The following is a 21,276-nucleotide window of genomic DNA, read 5'->3' on the forward strand; positions in this document are numbered from 1 at the left end:
ATGTTCATTTTTTTCTTTGATGATGACACAGAGATCAACATAAATGTCATGCTGCTATCTGCCTTGCAGACAGATTGTTTGACAGGCAGTCAAATGTAAAGGATAGAAATACTTATAAAAAGTTTTTTCCCTCCATAGGCCTAAGTGGAAAATCCTACAGAAGAATTGCCAAAGTTGCCATAGACTACAACAGGTGGAGGCAGAATTATCTGAAAGTCTGATCACTGATTTTGTACATACAGTCTATATATATGGGTAAAATAAGTATTAAATATGTCACCATTTATCTAGGTAAATATTTTTCTAAACGTGCTATTTACATGACATTTTCACCACATGGCAGGAACAACCAGTTGGCACGAGCAATCATCTTCTTTCTGGTCTGATAATCACACCTGATCAGAGTCATTATACCAACCTATAGAATGCAAAGTCAGGACTGGATAAATTACAAAGTACAAGGGTCAAGAGCAGAGATAATGTACAGAGTATAGGAATCAGCAGTGGCCAGTGGAACACATCCTGCATTAGAGTGCCCCCAGGACTGCCCTCCAGGACTGTGACATCATATGGGGTGTGGTCACCATGTGACATCAGTGACCCCACCCCTTGTCCCTATATAAGTCGCCGCATAACGAGTACCTGCCATTTCGGCCAGAGATAGCATTGTGTTAACATCGGAAGGAAGAAGAAGAAGAGAAGAAGGCAGCAGTGGCGGCAGCAGAAGACCAGGCCAACGCTAGTAAAAGAGCTATAAGAAGATAGCGGAGGCCCGGCAAGAAGAACCGAAGAGCAGGACAAGACCCCAAAGTTGGAAGAAGACCCCTGGACGGTGGCGGCGACAAAGAAGAAAGCCGGGCTCCTCCGCTAGTAAAAAAGCTAGCAAAAGAGCAGAAGATAGTGGAGGAGACCGGCGAGAAGTCCGCCAGATAGTCTGATCGTGTGTATGCGGCATTAGATGTATTAGCAGATTTAGCAACACTAACAAGTTAAAGCCAAACTCACTAGCCTATGGAAAATAGGATCACTCATTCTCCACAATTCAGTACACTGGACTCCTCTACTTTCTGCTCTGCTGCCTAAAGTCAACATGGGAAAGAGAATGAGGAGGACACGCTCTGACACACAGTGTGACTCTGACACGCAGGAGGCTCTGATTCCCAACAACGTCTATGGCATTTGCAGCTTGCTGAAATAATGTTTCCCCAGCCTTTAACCCCAGTCTTCACATGTACAGAACTCTATGCTAACACCTCAGCTCTTTGCTGGGAATGTAGGGCCGACAGAACAGGGGAGGGCTCAATAGACTGACAGGAGACTGGGCTAATAGGGACAGGTATTTTTTTTTCATTGCACCCAGCTTATATCAGGCAAATAATATAGTAAGTACATTGCTGTTAGTGAGACATATCGTGTGTTTAGGATGGGAGACGGCTGGGGGGAGTTAGTAGAGCACTGGATCCCATCCCCATACACAAGTACTAGATGGATCAGCAGAAAACATTAACTAATAAGTCCCAGTATATTCCCAACATATATAAGAATTGTTCTTCTCTTTTAGTAAACCTGGTCTGCAAAGTACAGGGTGGGTTTACAGCACAGCCAGGTGCAGTTTGAAAGGCAGAGCAGTGGGGACATGGAAGAAAACTGACATCCATCCTGTAAGATCTCCATGTTGGGAGAGCTCCATGTCGGGAGAGCACTGTTGTGTTATCATCTTGCTCCGCCCACCTGTAGAGGACCTCTCAGTGTCACAGCCCAATCCAGCCAGTCAGACTGATGAGAAATCAAGCCCGGGAGAGTGAATTCTTCTCCCTCTGTGCCAGATGTGGATGCTGCTGTAGAGAGGAGGCAAGCAATATGTATGGGCGCATCCTCAGACCACTTTTTGGGCAGGCTGTGGCATTGAGTGCAGCCATAACGTAAATATTCTCTGCATAGACAGCTTTTCATGCTGCTGCCAGCAACCCAGCGGCCCTCCCACACTCCCCCCACACCCCGCTCAAGGTAGCAGCCACTTCCACCCACCCCTTGTACCGGCCCTGCTAACAACCCATGCAATCCATACATACAAAGAAACCAAAACAAATACATTCAGAAATTACAGTAAGTTATGTGTAATAAAATACAATGACACAGGGAAAAAGTATTGAACACATGAAGAAAGGCAGGCACAAAAAAGGCATGGAAAGGCAAGACAGCAGCTGAAATATGTCAGGAATTAAAAAGCAATTCTGCCCCTTGTCAGTTCAAACTATTATCAGCTGGTTCAGTCTCAACTGATGGCCTATAAAAAGGGGTCTCATTACCAAGGTGTCAGACAAGAAACATCTCATGATGGGTAAAAGCAAAGAGCTTCCTCAAGACCTTCGCAAACATATTTTTGTAAAACATACTGATGGCATTGGTTAAAGAAAAAATTCAAAATTTCTGAATGTTCCAGTGAGCATAATCTGGAAGTGGAAAAAACATAATGTCACCATAAACTGGATATGACCAGGTGCTTCTCCAAAGATTTCAGACAGAGGAGTGAAAAGATTATCAGAAGAGTTGTCCAAGAGTCAAGGACCACTTGTGTAGAGCTTCAGAAAGACCTGAAATTAGCAGGTACAATTGTTTCAATGAAAATAATAAGTAATGCACTCAACCGGCATGGCTTGTATGCACGCTCACCACACAAGACTCCATTGCTGAAGAAAAAGCATGTTATAGCTTGTTTAAAGTTTGCTGCACAACATTTAGACAACCCTTTGAAATACTGGTAAAATATAGTCCGGTCAGATGAGACCAAACTTGAACTCCTCGGATGCCATAATATGCACCATGTTTGAAGGTCAAATGGCACTACACATCACCCCAAAAACACCTACATACCAACAGTGAAGTTTGGAGGTGGGAACATCATGGTGTGGGGCTGTTTTTCAGCATACAGATCTGGCAATCTTCATATCGTTGAAGGAAGGATGAATGGAAAAATGTACCAAGACATTATTGACAAAAATCTGCCATCTATCAGGATGATGAAGATGAAACGAGGGTGGACATTTCAGCAAGACAATGATTTCAAACACAAATAAATTTCAGTTAGCGTGTTCAATAGTTTTTCCCTGTCATTTCATTTTAGCACACATAACTTCATTTCTGAATGTATTTGTTTTGGTTTCTTTATATATAAATGGATTGCATGGGTTGTTACTGACGTGGTAAAAATGTCATGTCAATAGCACCTTTAGAAATATATTTACCTAGCAAAATGTTGACATGTTCAATAATTATTTTACCCGCTGTATATCAAACTATTGCTGTTCATGTTTTTTCTGACACTTATGGGGATATAATCTATAATATCTCTGCCAATAAAAGAAGATATGCTTTTATTGCTGCCTGTGTCCCCATTGAAGGAAATAACCCTCACCTCCTGTCCTGTCTAAAGCCTCATAATTTGAGAGGAAATCCAAAGATTGTTGATTTCTAATCTGCCAGGCATCCATGTAAGAGACAGGAAGTGGGAGGGAGGGGTGGGGGGAGATGTCCTCCTAATGGAGACGCAGCAAGCAATATGAACTAAATATAATAGATGCAACAACACCCACACTTTGTCCAAAAAGAATATATATATAATTATATTATAATTATAATATAGATTAATAAATAATTGAATTCACTGTGTGTTATAGGGTTTGTACGGCATGGACACCCTGTGAGATAAGTTAATTCCACTCAGACGTAAAACGACTTTAGCGGTCACTTCTAAACTATCCTGATCTAGGACAAGTCCAAATTTGTCATAACATGTTTGCTCATCTCTACCCATTACAGAGCTGCTACTCCACCCTGTTCAACTGCCGTCACTGGGGAAGTAAAGCCTTGTGTACATTCCAAACTGACATGTCAAAGCTCACATACTGTATGGCTATAAACTCCTCCTCAGTCCCATTCGATAGTGCTGGCCCAAGCACAAACCAGTAGTACTGCTACATGCTAGTGGGGAGGATGTCACATGTTCATTCGTAAGCTGAAGTGATGGATATTTTACTTTTTTACTGGCAGAAGAGCATGGGGAGCGAGGAGAGGTGAGTATATGCCACGGAGAGGGGAAAAAAAGTATCACTTTTACAATGTTCTTTTTGGGCAAAAGAAAGTGTAACTTTAAGTGCAAAAAATGGTTCATATTAAAATGCTATTGATTAAAAATAAAATATGACACCATAATTCTCTGCCAATAGCAAACATGTACAGTAAGGGCTTGTTCATACCAGGTGCGTTGAGCTGCTTCGATTGGTATTGATCAGCATAAGATCAATGTGAAGGAAATAATTGTTTTCTATATGCCCTGCTTACACTATGCATGTACATCGGGATGTGCTGTGTACAGATTCAGCATGTCTGCATTTGTACAAAGCAAAACTCATGCCACCACATGTTAGCTCATGGCAGCACATTATTATTATTATTAACCCCCCCTGGCGGTATTCCCGAGTCTGGCTCGGGGTAGAGATTTTGTACCAAAAGCGGTAACCCCCGAGCCAGACTCGGGAATGCATCGCTGGACCCAGGAGGACATTTACTTACCCTCTCCCTTGGATCCAGCGATGTCCCCCCCGCTGTACAAGCGGCTCGTCCTCCGCTCGATTCATCACGGAGCCGATCTCCGTTCCCTGCGAGCATTGCGACGCACGGGGACGGAGATCGGCGCCAAATTCAAAAAGTGAAACACACACATTACATACAGTATAACATAATCTTACAGATTACATTGCTGTATGTAATTATTTCACATCCCCTTTGTCCCTAGTGGTCGGCCCAGTGCCCTGCATGCAGTTTTATTTTTATAAAAACTGTTCTTTATGCCTGGAAACTGGATATTGTCCATAGCAACCAAAACTGTCCCTTTACATCAAAAATGATTTTAGACCAGCTAGAAAACAGCGATAATAAATTGGAATCACTCTCAGAATTGAGCGATAGCGATTTGTGGGGAGATCCGTCATCAAATATTGAAAAGTAATGACAGCAACAATTCTGCAACTGAGCAAATTTCAGTGTTTTTGATTTGATTACATTATTGAATAATTTTTATTATTGTTATATTATTATTTGGTATAATTATTTATAGTTATTTATTATATTATAATTACAGGACTACAATATAAAACATTCAAATTTTCATGCAAAATAATTGTACCGCTTTTAGCACCTAAAATCCGAAATAATCATACCGCCAGGGAGGTTAATATACAGGATTTATATCACGCCAACAGCACAATGCAGTGCATAGAGTTAAATATCATGATATGTCGTGACATTTCAAAAACGTATAAAAATAAAGAAACCAGTGTGATGCATTGTAATGTGTGCCTGCTAGTATGAATGGGCCCTAATACTATCAGGGACGCTTAAAGGCTATAGGTTAATGCAAAAGGTACTATCAAACATACAAAAAAAAAAACTGTGCAGTAAAAAGCTTGGAGTAAGTGTATTTTTGTAAGTGTATTTTTTCCTAAAAACATCAAAACATTTTCGTATTAAATTGATTAAGTTATTAAATAATTATATATATTAAAAAAATGTTTCATTGCTTTGTTCACATACGTTAAAACCAATTCACTTTTTGACAGCTGGGTTTTTTAAACATGAGTGTAATTTTTAGCCTATATTAAAGTGACTCTAGTCTCCAAAAATAATCCATACACATCAACTACATAATGCTACTGTTATTTTTCATGAAATTTGTTTTTACTGTGTTTCTCTGCCTCCCTGTAACAACCTTTCCTTTTGTTTGGAATGAGATTAGTTGTGGTCATGTGCACACTACATATCCTTTAGTTCATAGTCCAAAGTTTCTAGTTCATCTCGGCAGCAAGCAATAGAGGGTGGCTCTGTTCCTACATACAGTGGGACCAGGTAGAACAAACATAGCTGCCCCCTAGCAGGGAGTCAGATCACATCAGCAAGAACACATGATTTTGGAGATTTAGAGGAGGCTGGGAGCAATAGAAAATACTTTTTAAAATTAAGAATACATACTTGATCTCATAACACAAATTAACATTTTAAGAGAACTTTCCACTGTGAAGTAAAAAAAAAAAAAAAAAAGTATTTAAAAGAGACATACCTTCTTTCATCTGGTCTGTATGATGAGGAGGACCGGCCACTGGTCCAAATAAACATCTTAGAGTGTTGTCCAACTTTGCCTTTCCCGACAGCGGTGGACTTGGCAGACTGATGAAGTGACCTGAGAGACGGATACTTTGAGTCACTTATTTGAAGAACATGTTGACAATCAGTACCCATTGCCTAAATACTGAACAATGCAATGTTTATCTTTCCAGATAACACTCAAAAGGATTCTTAAAAGAAGAGGAAGATCCCTTGATTAGTAAAAGTGATGTATAAAATATTGGCACTCCTCCTCTCTGCACTGTTAATTGGCAGAGTTATCTCTTGCTTTGATTTTCACACATTCATTTCCATAAGTGTGAGATAAGGCATCCCTTATAGCAATTGATTTGCTTTTGAACACAAGGAAATAATAGTGACCTAGTAGCTGTTAAGTCATAATCCTCTGAGCTTTTAACAAATTGTAGTTTTGATTGCTACAATTGTGTGTTATTTAATCCACCTATTTTTCTTCAATTTTTTTTTTGTTTCTCGAGCAGAAATATATCCAATGTAAATATATTAATTTATGGTGCATTCAGTCCACGTGAATCTGCTACCCAACCTGTAGTTAAATCTCGCTGCAGTAAACCACAGTGCACTCACACTGCTCAACAGGATCTTAGCAACCTGGCCAGGTGCTGCTGTTCCATGATGTCTGATGACCAGTGATGCAAACAGTGCCTTTTAAGGTTTGTTTCCTTTTTCCCATTACTGCGTTGGTCTTTTTTTTTTTAACTCATTGATAATCTGTGTAAGCAGCACTGTAAAAAAAAGGGAGAAAGTTCTGCAAACTCTTCTGAGACTATTTTGAAACTGTCAAATCCCCACAATATCTAACAATTAGAATTCAAAAAAACGTTTTCTTGTATACTAGAAGAAATTTCAATTAAAAGTTTTGATGGAACCTGCTGACAATGCTCATGTTGTAGTTATGTAAAAGATATGTAAGAGCTGAAAAACAGCAAAACTATAAACACATCCATTTATCTCTATGTTTTTTTTGGAAAATCATAATATAATTTTCATAACTGTCACACCCAAGCTTAACCACTTGCTTACTGAGCACTTTCACCCCCTTACTACCCAGGCCAATTTTCAACTTTCAGAACTGTCTCAATTTGAATGGCAATTGCGTGGTCGTGCAACCCTGTACCCAAAATTCTATTTTTATAAATAAAAATTTCACACAAATATAGCTTTCTTTTAGTGGTATTTAATCACCACTGGGTTTTTTATTTTTTGCTAAACAAACTAAAAAAAGAGAACATTTTGAAAAAAAAAACCTTCTTCATAGTTTGTTATAAAATTTTTGCAAACAGTTCATTTTTCTCTTTCCCTGATGTGCGCTGATGAGGCTGCAATGCTGGGCACTGATGGGCAGTGATGAGACTGAATTGATGGGCACTGATAGGTGCCACTGATGTACACTGGTAGGTGGCACTGATAGGCAGCACGGATAGGCGACACTGATGAGGAGGCACTGATTGGCAGTACTGTTGGGACTGCCCTGATAATCAGGACACTGATAATCAGTGAAATAAACAACAATATTCTATCAGCGCAATCCTTTAATAAATAATGTGCCAAAAAATGTGTAAATAAATCAGTGTGTAAGTGAATATAATAGTATACAAAGATTACAATGTGCAAAACTATATCCCAAATTAGGATTCTAAAATAATTAATAACCTAGTTAATGCTATCATTGAAAAAAAGTGTTCACTTTACATTAGCTAAATATAATAACACCACAAATATAATTTGTGACATAATAAAAAAAATCGTTCATGTGTACAGTCCCAATATGAAATGCTTGCAGCATTCACAAGTAACAGCAAAGATTAAGCTTCAGCAAACTGTGCATAAATAATATCCAAGCTCTCCTCCACCAGCTCTGCCCGCTCACCTCACTCTCTGACCCCTGTTTTACCAGCGGGTCAGAAACAGCAGGTCCTCTATAGGGGTAATTAATAGATTGACCTGGTGTGCTGCTAACCTATTATTCCTCCATGTCACCCTCTTCTTCCTTAGTGGCTTACCAAGCTTTAAATCTCCCTCAAGGGAATTGGGTATATAAGGGGACAAAAACACAAGCTCTAGTGCTCTCTGTTTAAAATTATTTATTCCTCAAAAAAAACAGCATACAAAGTACTCACAAGAGGGGATCCTTACTGAAGACGTTACACCCATTGACGTAACGTATATGGGGAAGGGGTCTCAGTTGGTGATCACGCAGCCATATCATTTTGTATGGATACTGTCATGTCCAGAGATAGCTGGCACTGCTTAAGTGCCTCACTTGTGAGTACTTTGTATACTGTTTTTTTTTTTAGGAATGAATAATTTTAAACAGAGAGCACTATATCCCGTGTTTTTGTCCCCTTATATACCCAATTCCCTTAAAGGGAAATTCGAGGCTTGGTATGCCACTAAGAAAGAAGTGACACAGAGGAATAATATGCTAGCAGCACAGCAGGTCAATCTATTAATTACCCCTATAGGACCTGCTGTTTCTGACCCATTGGTAAAACAGGGATCAGAGAGTGAGGTGAGTGGCCAGAGCACATTGGTGGGGGAGAGCACTAACACTTTGGATATTATTTATGCAGTTTGAAGCTTAATCCATTATGTTGCTTGTGGATGCTGCAAGCATTTGATATTGGGACTGTACACATGGAAGATTTTTTTTATTATACCAGAAATAATTTTTCACTAATGTGTGACTTTATACTAGTAGCGCAGCACTGTGTTGTTATTATACTGATTATTAGTGCCCTGTTTATCAGTGTTGATGTCACAAGCTGGTTATCTGCTGTCTTTTTCTCTCATCATGCTGTCAGCGTGAGATAAGAAAAGCAAGCTAACCAGCTTGTATTGACATCCGTAATCAACTGTCATTGGACACAGCTGATCACGTGGTAAAGGACCACTGTTCTTGGCTCTTTACCCTGATCTGTGATCAGCTGAATCCTAAGGACCCAGCAATCACAGAGCATGCAGCTCATGCCACAGGGGGCATGTGGGAAGCATGATCATGGGAGGACGTCTATGTATGCCCTCCCAGCAAAGCAAGCCTGTGCTGTAGCAGTCATTCAGCTATAGCATGGGCGGGAAGTAGAATTGCAGTCAAACAAGATCTAAGTTTAAACCTGCTCCCACCCCCACTGTAAGCCCTATACTAACTACCTTGTAAATCAAAGATGTCTATACTTACCTGTGCTGAGGGCACTGTTGTCCGCTCACATGATCGTCTTCCAGCGCCGAGTTCAGTGTAGAGGAGGGGCAGCTGAAAACAGATGCCCCATAGTAAGTCTATTGGTGACGTCAGCCATTGTTTGTGATCTCTCCTTTTCACTGAAGCCGGCCGCTGGGGAGATAACATGACCAGAGCATAACACCCTCAGAATATATAACTATACACACATCTTTCCTAAATAGGATGATTAGTACAGGCTTAGAATGGGGATGGGAGCAGGTTTAAGTTCAGGTTTAAGTTCAGATAGGATTTGACTGGACTTCCACTTTAAAGTGCACCTGAATTCAAAAAGTGAAGATTTGCTTTATGGGTTATAGGAAACATGGGGGAAATGTACCTTTTGCCTTGAATTCCTTCTTAAAAATAGCAGTGCAATCCTGGTTTGTGAGGGTATATCACAATGTTCACTCTCCTGCACTGTGCGGTAAGTCCCAATGTGTTATCACACCATTGTCTTGACATATTAGTATTAGTGGATAATGCACACCTCGCTGCCTTCCAAAGCTTGGGGAAGTCCAAATGAACTGAAAGCATAGAAGAACACAGAGGGCGCGTAAGCCTAGTGCATTATCCTCAATAATAATGCGCTAGGCCTACACACCCTCTTATATGCTTTCTGGTTTGTGATGGTGTCTAGGCATTCCTGTGCCTATAGCCTCATAGCTGTATAGCTACAGTTGGAGATCTAAAGCACTGCTGCCTCTGAATGCTAGTCTCAGATTTGGGAGTTTATTTACCGAGGACAAATAGACTATTCACTTTTCAAGGGAAGTTTAACTTTGCATTGTAATTTCCCCCAGAGCTTAGTAAATGAGTTGAATAATTCAATAATGGAGAAAGATCATCTACAGGGGGATTACAATACAATACAATACAATATAAAAAGTTAGTATTGGTAAAAAGAAACTTGTAAGCTTAACCAACACATTTTTGCATATTCATTTTTCCTGGTCTGTGCTACTAGAGGTGTGGCAAGGGGGTTTAACTGTTTTGTGCTTTAAGGAGCCCCTCTTTCTCATCACAGATAGTTGGGAGGTATGGAGAATAACTTAACTCTTGTGCTTATGCTTTGAACTGTGAGGATTAATTGCTAGACAGTAGCTATATCCTGTCTGCCTAAAGCTTGTTTTCTGCTTGTTTAGAATATGTAAATACATGAATGCTTACAGTCTGGCCACAGGTTCACTTTAAGTTGCCATCAGGCATAGAGTTAGTGTATGCAAAAATGTAGGTGTGCAAACTACGCCCTAAATAACACCACTCTGCGCCTTTTGGAATAATATTTTTGAGGTTTACAAAATATACAGGTAATATACCTTTAAGCAGCTGCTATATTTAAAACCATATATTAAAAACAATATAAAAAAGGCAATATAAAAAAGTCCACAAATAAGTGTTCCTCTGTAATATTGCAGCAGCGCTTTTTTATGCCTGCATATAATTGCGGACCCTCGGTTCAATCAAAGAACACACAGTCTTATGAAATCTCAGAAAAGAGGAGAAGTAAAGGAGTGACTAAGTAAGAAAGTCAGTGCCCGCAGGTAAATTCAGGATATGATGAAACGCGTCAACGTCGTGACCTACCGGAAGTGACGTCTGCGCCTCAGCGTGTGCGCTCCAGTCAGCCAAGTCTCCAGGAAGCCATCCGCCAGTGTACAAGGCGGATGACTTGGAGCCTTTCCAACGGCCGGAACCATTAAGGCACAGTGCACTTTATTTATATGCTTCTGTTTGATGTGATTTTGGTACGCATAACTTGTTATTTGGGGGGGTTTCTGGAATTAATAAACAAGTAAAATGGGATCACACTATGTGGACATTCCTTTGCTTTTTACATATTTCTGGAATCCTCGTTGTGCATTACTGACATCTGGTGGAGATAATCAGAGAAGCAGCGGAAGAGTGGAGACAGATTGTCTGTATTGAAAGGCTTTATAATTACCGGTATCTGGTGAGTGCATCCCCATAGGGGAGCTTAATTACTACACGTGGTGGAATCTTGGTGGAAGCTTCATACAGAGTACAGCAAAGACTTTCTTACTGAGCCACTCCTGTTTTCTGAGATTTCATAAGACTGTGTGTTCTTTGTTTGAACGGAGGGTCCGCAATTATATGCGGGCATAAAAAAGCGCTGCTGCAATATTACAGAGGAACACTTATTTGTGCACTTTTTTTATATTACCTTTTTTATAGAGTTAGTGTAGCTGCTCTGTAAGTTGGGTGGAAGCAAAAGTTGGTTGATCTTAAGGGGGAGCTGCTTGTTCGGAGGTTGAGCAAATGGCAGAACTACATTGGTGTTCAGCTGAGTAAAACCTCTGGTGACAGCAGAAAGTGATACATTTTGCAGCAGTATTACTAGTGATGCTTCCCTCGGACTCATAGTTAGCTGTTATTTATCAAAACAGAAAGCCAGGAAAGTGAAAGTGGTATACTTTCCTATACTTTAACATGTATTATTTTTTTTATTTTTTTTAAATAACAGTTATTTGAAAGCTCGCCATGGAAACCAATCACTTATTTGGGAACTGACCTTTCCATACATTTCATAGATTCTGAATACTCTTGGTAATTGTCTACTTGCTGGAAAAGTGGAGGTAAGAAAGGCATAGTGCCCTTAGCAACCTGTCAGTTTTCATTATCTGACTGGTACTAGAAGCATACAAGTTGGAATCTGGCTTGTTTTAATGCCATCCTTTTCACCAGTGTTCCATCCTTTCCATCTCAGGCTTTCCTTGATATGCCTGTTTTTTAAATCTCAGGCTTGGATAGAAGCTGACTTTTATAAGAACATTCAGGCTTTGCTAATCCTTTAGCAAGAATAACAAATGTTCATATTCTAAATACATATGGCAATTGCTTTGGAGGATAATAATGAAAAGTATTAATTGCAACAACACAAAAGTGGCTACATTTATCTGCTAGAAGCCGGAACAAAGAAAAAATTCTAAATTCTGCCAACTCACTTTAAAAACATGCTTGTTTAAGATTCATTGGTCTGCTGAGTCTCCATAGAAACATATAAGGAAACCTTTTACATACTCAAGCATTTGGGAAGCTAATAATATACTCAAGCAGTGTGAAACCCACATTTACTGAACACTGCTATTAACGTGTTAGTGATTTTAGTATTGCATAAATATATAATAAGAACTGAATATTATTTTTGTATGATACCCAATTAAATACATAGGTGGTTAAATGGGACAGACAGACAGACAGACAGATTCACAATGAGAGCTAATATAAATGTGTAGTAATTAAAGTATATTGTCTGTGGCAACCAGAGGCTGACGAGATATATGTCAGACATCTTTATGCATAAGGTACATACAGTATATTTGTTAAGATGGTTACAGTCTATTTCTCTTGCTATAATGTTCAAATTGACTACATACAAATTTATAATGGAATTTTCTTTTTTTCTTTACATTTTAACCAAGGTTTTTAATCAAGGTTATAGGACATTAATATAATGCCAGGTATTTGTGATCCTCCTCGGTAGGGATGAGCCAAACACACCCCGGTTCGGTTCGCACCAGAACTTTCGAACGGACCCCAAATTCGTACGAACTTTAGAACCCCATTGAAGTCTATGGGACTCGAACGTTCGAAATTAAAAGTGCTAATTTTAATGGCTAATATGCAAGATACTGTCCTAAAAAGGGTTTGGGGACCTGGCTCCTGCCCCAGGGGACATGGGTCAATGCCTAAAATGTTTTTAAAAATGGCCGTTTTGGCGGCACTGATTTTAATGACGATTAAAGCGAGAAAAAAAAGTGAAATATTCTTTTAAATATGGTGCCTGGGGGGTGTCTGTAGTATGCCTTTGAAGTGCCACGTGTTTCCTGTGTTTAGAACAGTCCCTGCACAAAATGACATTAAACGGAAATAACATAATTTAAAACTGCTTGCGGTTTTAATGTTATATCTGGTTCCTGCAATATGGTTGAAAATCATTGAGAAAAATGGCATGGGTAGCCCTCCCTGCCCATTACCAGCCCCTTTGGGTCTTGTACGCATATTAAGGGGAACCCAGTACCCATATTAAAAAAAGGAAATGCGTGTGGTCCCCAGGCCCTATATACTCAGAACAGCAGTATACAGGCGGTGCAAAAAAGACAGGGACTGTGTAGGTTTGTTGTGTTAAGTTGAATCTGTTTGTAATTTTCAACTGGTACATTTTTAAAGTGTAGCTCCAGTCAAAAAAGCAATTTTTAAGCTTTTTGGAAAACATAGGGAAGGGTTATCACCCCTGTATAATTTGTTTTGTCGTCCATCTTTTTTCATCTCACTTGCTGTTGTCTCCTTCCGTTTGCAAGTAGGAGATGTTTGTAAGTTGGATGTTTGAAAGTAGGGGCCTGCCCTATATGCTCTGCAGAAATGGCGGAACAAGGTGTTGGTTTTGCCACAACATTGTAAGCCCTCAAAGTGACTCTTGGTGGGCGCTGGAGCGCCCTGCTGTGAACGATTATATCAAGAATTGTAATTACATGCCATTGTTGAAAAGTGGTAGAAAAATTGACCATTGGTGGTTGTGGTGCTGGTGCCACAACACTATAAGTCCTCACAGTTACTCTGGGTGGGCACAGGAACGGGCCCTCCTGTGAAATATTATAGCAAGAATTGTAATTACATGTCCCTGTTAAACAGGGGCAGAAAAATTGGGCTTTAGGCACTGGTGCTGGTGCCACCACACTGCAACCTCTCCCATATACTCTAGTTTTATTGCAGGAATTAGCCCTGCTGCAAAGCATTGCATCAAAAATTGTAATTAAACGCCCCTGTTAAACAGGGGCAGAAAAATTGGGCCTTAGGCACTGGTGCCGGTGCCACCACACTGCAACCTCTCCCATATACTCTAGTTTTATTGTAGGAATTAGCCCTGCTGCAAAGCATTGCATCAAAAATTGTAATTAAACGCCCCTGTTAAACAGGGGCAGAAAAATTGGGCCTTAGGCACTGGTGCTGGTGCCACCACACTGCAACCTCTCCCATATACTCTAGTTTTATTGCAGGAATTAGCCCTGCTGCAAAGCATTGCATCAAAAATGTTAATTAAACGCCCCTGTTAAACAGGGGCAGAAAAATTGGGCTGATTGCATCACCCAGAACCAGAAATGTTCTTCCAACATATCAGTGGAGGAGGAAGAGGATAGACAATCAACATAACAGGACAGGTGTCCAAGTCTGACCTTGCCCCTAGGTATTCCTGCACGATGTAAATCAGACGCTGGCATGGTTGCTGGAACTGATCATACCTTGGGGCTGCGGACTAAAAAATTGTCTGAAAGCATCAGTCAGACGGCCACCATCTCCACCGCTCCTTCTGACCGATGCCTCAGCAACACCTTGTCCAGGACCAGGAGTTTGTAACCTCCCAGTCTCTGGGAACGCATTGCACAGACCTTTCTGCAAGGCCTCCCGGAGATGTCTCATCCTCTGCTCCCTCTGTGATGGCAAGATAAGGTCGGCAACCTTACCCTTGTACCGTGGATCAAGGAGAGTGGCCAGCCAGTAATGGTCCCTCTCCTTGATCCGAAGAATACGAGGATCCTTCCGCAGGCTTTGCAGGATCAGGGAGGCCATGCAGCATAGGTTAGCTGAGGCATTCAGTCCGGAGTCCTCTGGGTCACTAAGGACAACATGATCCGCAGCTACCTCCTCCCAGCCACGTACAAGTCCACGTGTTTCTTGGGACTGTAAATCATCCCTACAAGACTGCTGCTGCTGATGCTGAGTGCCAGCCTCCACCTCCATGCTGACACAATCATCCTCCCCCTCCTCTTCCTCCTCCTCATCCTCTTCCTGTGTGATGGGTGGCACAGCAGGAACACTGTCTGGATAAAGGGGGCCTTGAGAGGCAAGGAAGTCCTCCTCTTCCTGCCTCTGTTCTGCCTCAAGTGCCCTGTCCATTATTCCATGCAGCGTATGCTCCAAGAGGTGGACGAGAGGTACAGTGTCACTGATGCATGCACTGTCACTGCTCACCATCCTTGTGGCCTCCTCAAACGGTGACAGGACAGTGCATGCATCCCTGATCATGCCCCACTGGCGTGGTGAGAAAAAACCGAGCTCCCCTGACCCTGTCCTGGTGCCGTAGTCGCACAGGTACTCATTGATGGCCCTCTGCTGCGTGTACAGCCGCTGCAGCATGGTCAACGTTGAGTTCCACCTGGTGGGCATGTCACATATAAGGCGGTTCTTGGGCAGGTTCAACTCCTTTTGGAGCTCAGCCAGCCGAGCACAGGCATTAAATGATCAGCGGAAATGCACACAGACTTTCCTGGCCTGCTTCAGGACATCCTGTAAGCCGGGGTACCTGCCCAAGAACCGCTGCACCACCAGGTTAAGGACGTGAGCTACACAGGGCACATGGGTCAGTTGTCCCTGTCGGAGGGCGGAGAGGAGGTTGGTGCCATTGTTGCAAACCACCATTCCTGGCTTAAGCTGGTGTGGCGTCAACCACCTCTCGGCCTGCCCCTGCAGATCTGACAAAACATCCGCCCCAGTGTGGCTCCTGTCCCCCAAACAAACCAGCGCAAGCACGGCATGGCATCGTTTTGCCTGCGTACTTGCATAGCCCCTGGAACGCCTACGGAGCACCGCTGGTTCTAAGGACAGAGCACTGGAAGAGGCCATGGAGGAAGAAGAAGAGGAGGGGGTGGAGGAGAGAGGTGTGTCACAACCAATAGTAGCATTTTGGAGGCGTGGTGGCGGAACAACCTCCAACACTACTGCACCTTGTCCTGCATCCTTCCCAGCTGCCAGAAGAGTGACCCAATGGGCCGTGAAAGACAGGTAACGTCCATGTCCATGCCTGCTGGACCATGAGTCAGCGGTAATATGCACCTTACCGTTGACTGCCCTGTCCAGCGAGGCAAGGACATTGCCTTCCACATGCCGGTAGAGAGCCGGAATCGCCTTCCATGAGAAAAAGTGGCGTTTGGGGACCTGCCACTGAGGAACCATACATTGTACAAACTCACGGAAGGGGGCCGAGTCTACCAACTGAAAAGGCAGCAGTTGAAGTGCTAGCAATTTAGCCAAGCTAGCATTCAACCGCTGGGCATGTGGATGGCTGGGAGTGAACTTCTTTCGCCGGTCCAGCAGCTGGGGCAGGGACATTTGCCTGCTATAATCGGACGTGAGTGTACTGCTAGCAGAGTGCCCGGAAGCACTTGGCTGTGACACACCTAATTCTACACCTTCATTCCTCTCAGAGCAGGTTTAGAGAGGACTGAAGGTCTAGTGGGGTTGGAGATGCCAGCTGATGAGGAGCAAGGAGAGGTCCGCTTTGTTCTTTGGTGTGGGTCTTTGAGGTACGCTTGCCAACGAGCTGCATGGCAGGTCAACATATGTCTGGTCAAGCATGTGGTGCCCAAGCGGCTGATGTTTTGGCCACGCGAGATACGCTTGAGACATATGTTGCAAATAGCAGCGGTGCGATCTGATGCACTCGTCTCAAAAAAGGCCCACACCAAAGAACTTTTAGAATAACGTGCAGAGGCAGCGCCCTGCACAGGCGGAGCTCTGCGGTGTGATTCAGTCGGCGTGCTGCCCCTAAGCTGGCCCCCGGAGGGCATCCTGCCTCGTTGGACATGTGCCTCCTCCTCCTCCTCCTCCTCCTCTCTCCTACCAGGCACCCACGTGGAGTCAGTGCCCTCATCATCCCCTCCCTCCTCATCGCTGTAGCAAACCTGGCAATATGCTGCAGCTTGTGGAACATGACTGCCAGATTGCTGTCCTTCTTGAGCATCCCCTCTCTCTGCATTCACGCTACTGCCTTCCTCTAGCTGAGTGTCATCATCAGAGCCTACAAAACACTGGGCATCCTCCTGGAGCATGTACCCAACACTGTGCTCAAAGAGTTCAGGAGACTCCTCAGGAGGACGTGGTGGGTCTAGGGAAGGAGTCACTGATGATGACATTGAGACGAGGGAAGACGATGCGTTGGCAGCTGCTTTGCTAGTACCCTGAGACTGGGTGAGAGAGGATGAGGAGGATGAAAGGGGCTTGGTCATCCACTCTACCAAGTCGTTGGCATGTTGCTGTTCAACATGTCCAGCTGCCGAAAAGAAGGACAAGCGTGTCCCATGGCCACGTGCTGATGACAATGCACCGCGTCCACAACCAGCACTGTTGTCTCTAGACACAGAGCCTACTTGCCCTCTTTTATTGGCTCGCGCCTGTCTGCCTCTCCTTGCTGGCCTTCCAGACATGGTAATGGCCTGAAGGGAGTTGGGTGAAACAGCAGTTGGGTAGTGTATATTGTGCTGGAGGTACACAACACCCACTAACTCCTGCAGATGCCTTTATTATAGAACACCAGAGATAAAGGGGTATACTGTAATGGAGTCACACAACACCCACTAAGCCCTGCAGATGGCTCTATTAGAGAACAGCAATAAAGGGTAGATACAGGTGTATATTGTGCTGGAGGCACAAAACACCCACTAACTCCTGCAGATGCCTTTATTATAGAACACCAGAGATAAAGGGGTATATACAGATGTATACTGTGCTGTGCTGGAGGCACACACAACTTCCAATAACTCCTGCAGATGGCAAGTGGGCTCAAATAGAGAAGAGCTATGTAGGTGGATATAGCGGTGTGTACTGGGTACAGAGCATGCAGACAGCACGCACAAGCTCCTAACACTACTGACTGCAAGCTCTATTATAAAAGATAGATCACTAGCTATATAGGTGAGGTGAATATAGCGGTGTATACTGTGGTCAGGGCACGCAGACAACAACCACTACAGAAGAGCAAGATCGAAAATCGGCCGATAACAATCGGTGTATACTGTGTTGAAGGTACACAGAACACCCACTAACTGCTTCAGACGCCAACACACTACACAAGGCCGCCGCGCTGGCGGCCTTATATAGTGTGGGGCGTGTACTACACAGCCTGAGCTATGATTGGCCACAGGCATCCTGCCTGTGGCCAATCATGACTCTCCTCGCTGCTGGCGCTGTGATTGGCCAAGCATGCGGGGTCACAGTGCATACTTGGCCAATCATGAGCCAGCAATGCACTGCGATGATGCAGTACATTGTGGGCCGTGAGCGCCTAGCGAATTTGGCACGAACGGCCCATAACGTTCGGAATTCGCCGTACGGGCGAACAGCCGATGTTCGAGTCGAACGTATGTTCGACTCGAACACGAAGCTCATCCCTACTCCTCGGCATAACTCAGATGCACTTCATTTGTACACATGTGCTATATCTGAATGTTTGCGCTTAAAAAAGATACATATAGGGATTCAGTCAAAAAAAGTGAAAAGTCAAATTCTTGCCAATAGTAACCGATACACACTTTACTTTTTATATTATGGAAAAATTAAAAGAAAATGAAAGTCAGTAATTTCATTTTTGTTCTCATTTTCCTTTCTTTATTTTTGTTTGGATCAACCTGTTTAAATATGGAAGTATGTCAATACAGTCCATGCTTTGTTTAAATAAGACAATCTTCTGTATAAATATGAAATATACAGAGATTGTATGATATTTCCAAAGGTAAATTGCACATCGTATGCTCTGGATGTAACTCAATAATTACTGGTAATTGTACACACAGCAACTTAGTGTTTGTCAACTTCATTCTAATTGGCAAACATTAGCTATGAATCCTATGATATGCTCTATAGCTGCCATAGTGACAGGCAATACGAAATAGCAACATGAATATGAATGCCAACTCTTCCATTGCATACAGAAGCTGCCTAAAAATAAAAGTGTTAAAAATAAAATGTTCTGTTATACCTATGCTTGTTCTAATTTTGTTAGTACTACTTGTTCTACTTGTTAAATTATTCACTATGGGAAACATAAAAAGAGAAAAATAACCAAAAATTGGCAACAACATCCTTGGTGGATAGAAAAAGAGACAGCAACTTTGGCATAGATGTTTTACTACTGTAGTCCTTTAGAAATGTCAGAGGGAGGCTAAACATGCCAGTCTTCATCTATAGCTGAAATATCATTAGTGGTGGACATGCCTAAAATATTTTCTTCTTCTCTGTTGACTCCAAAAATGCATTGTAGGTCTTATTTGGAACTCCTAAACTATTAGTGTGTAAAATAATACCTTGATAAGATTTTAGTTTTATTCACATGAATTTAGTTATTTCGAGCCTAATTCTAGAACAACAGCAAATTTTATTGCCATTTGAAGCCATGCATGTGTTTAACTATAGTGATGGTCATACCTGCCCAGGTTTTATTCCCTGAAGGTTCAAACTTAGAGGCAAAACATATTGAGTCTATTGGTATAACTCAAATTCTGGCCATTTGTAGGGCTAATAGGCAAACTCCTGTCAAAAAGATGTTATGGTGAGTTGGTCACTGCCATGAGGTACATTTACCAAACCAAAAAGCTTTACAAAAATACAGTACAGCGGGAAGAGAATCTTTTTATGTGGCTTGGAGGACAACACACAAATGCTGTGTGACATAAATAAATTGCAATACCCACGAGTAATTTTCTAGCAATGAAATATTGATTTTTACATGTAAGAGAGAGGTGTCAGAATAGGCCCAGCCTTCAAGTAGTTAAAGCTACATGTCGTGTTATGAAACAATAGGGACAGTCTCAGTTACAGTGTACACTGGCAGTGAATATTTGGTTGTGAAATTGATTTTTTTCCTTTGCAATCAGCTAGAAATACATACAGCAGCAGCACCCCTAACTGACTTGTTTCAGTTTGATAAATATTTTTTGCTTCAGGTAGCTGTAGGTTGTCCTTGTTCTCATAGATGCAAAACTGTCCTGCTGCTGGCTAATTTCTATCAGGCTTTCATTAAGAATTAAGAGACAGCAGATGATGCAGCAGTGTATCATCTGCACAGTGTGTTTCCATATGCAATCCTAGACCTTATGTAAAGTGGAGTTCCTGGCTTTTAACATCGTGGGGATCACTGAGTCAGAGATGCCCATGTTCCTTAAGAGCTGGAATTTGACAGCCATGCTTAACAGCAGAAAGCTAAATCAGTCCTTAGAACACAAGATCTGGTCAATTGGGAAGAGACCACGGAGTGTCTACCAGGAGTCTTATCAGGTCAAAGTATCATATCTGCCTGGACCAGTTCTGAGCTATTGGATTCAAAAGAATGCCCTTCAGCTTGATTATTCTGAGCAGATGAGATATGGAAGGCATTTCAGGGGAGAAAAGACCATCCAGTCAGGATTTTCAGCATTGTAGTGGCAGCCATGTTGCCCAGAGCTCCAGAGCTGCAGAATGTTGGCCAGGACATGGGATTGCTCAAACATCTAAACTGGATTGCTGAGCCACTAAGCCAAATGCGACCCGGTCTTTGGTTTTGTCCCGAGATTAAACCAATTTGTCCCACAATGATAGGAAGTAGGGTCTGGAGTTGAATTGGGCAAATGGAACTACCTCGATGGAGGCTAACGTCAACTCCATGCAGAAGCAAAGAGTCAGTTGAATCCTGGACTGCGACTCAATTTTTAGAATGGCACACATGATAAGATCCTGGGAGTTATGGGGACTACCTGCGACTCCTCAGGGACTAGCTTATCCAGCAAGCATTTGTGAGACTCTTCATAATATAGAACTTCCTCAACCAAAGGATCAGAGGCCACTAAGCATGCAGGAAGGTCAGCTATTGATTCTGCAGGGGACGGCTATGAAGCACACTTATTTAATAGTGTAAAATTAGGTAAGCAGATGCTTCAGTTTAAAATAAGTATTTTGTATTGAAAAACTCATAATAGCCCCCCCCCCCCCCAAAAAAAACACACAAAACAAAAACAAACAAAAGAAAACATACATTTAATACAGCATCTAGTATTTACAAATGATCCTTATTACAGTGGGTGTGAAACTAGCTG

The 21,276-nt window shown here is 42.2% G+C and overlaps 1 protein-coding gene across 4 annotated transcripts in view; it reads right to left on the reverse strand.

Moving 5' to 3' along the window:
- The window catches only part of KCNMB2 (potassium calcium-activated channel subfamily M regulatory beta subunit 2), an 828,748-nt gene that overhangs the window by 116,437 nt on the left and 691,035 nt on the right, over positions 1 to 21,276 (reverse strand). For 3 of the 4 annotated variants that reach the window (XM_077487943.1, XM_077487942.1, XM_077487941.1), the window contains one exon: positions 6,116 to 6,235. In XM_077487943.1, coding sequence (XP_077344069.1) covers positions 6,116 to 6,171 — 56 coding nt within the window. In that variant the 5' untranslated portion in view covers positions 6,172 to 6,235. Of the gene's footprint in view, positions 1 to 6,115; positions 6,310 to 21,276 lie in introns of those variants that run through there. The other variant, XM_077487940.1, reaches the window with a different exon arrangement.

Source organism: Lithobates pipiens, unplaced genomic scaffold (genome assembly GCF_037356315.1).
Source record: "Lithobates pipiens isolate NorthernLeopardFrog02 unplaced genomic scaffold, aLitPip1_a1.2 Scaffold_18, whole genome shotgun sequence".
Classification (NCBI taxonomy): Eukaryota; Metazoa; Chordata; class Amphibia; order Anura; family Ranidae; genus Lithobates; species Lithobates pipiens.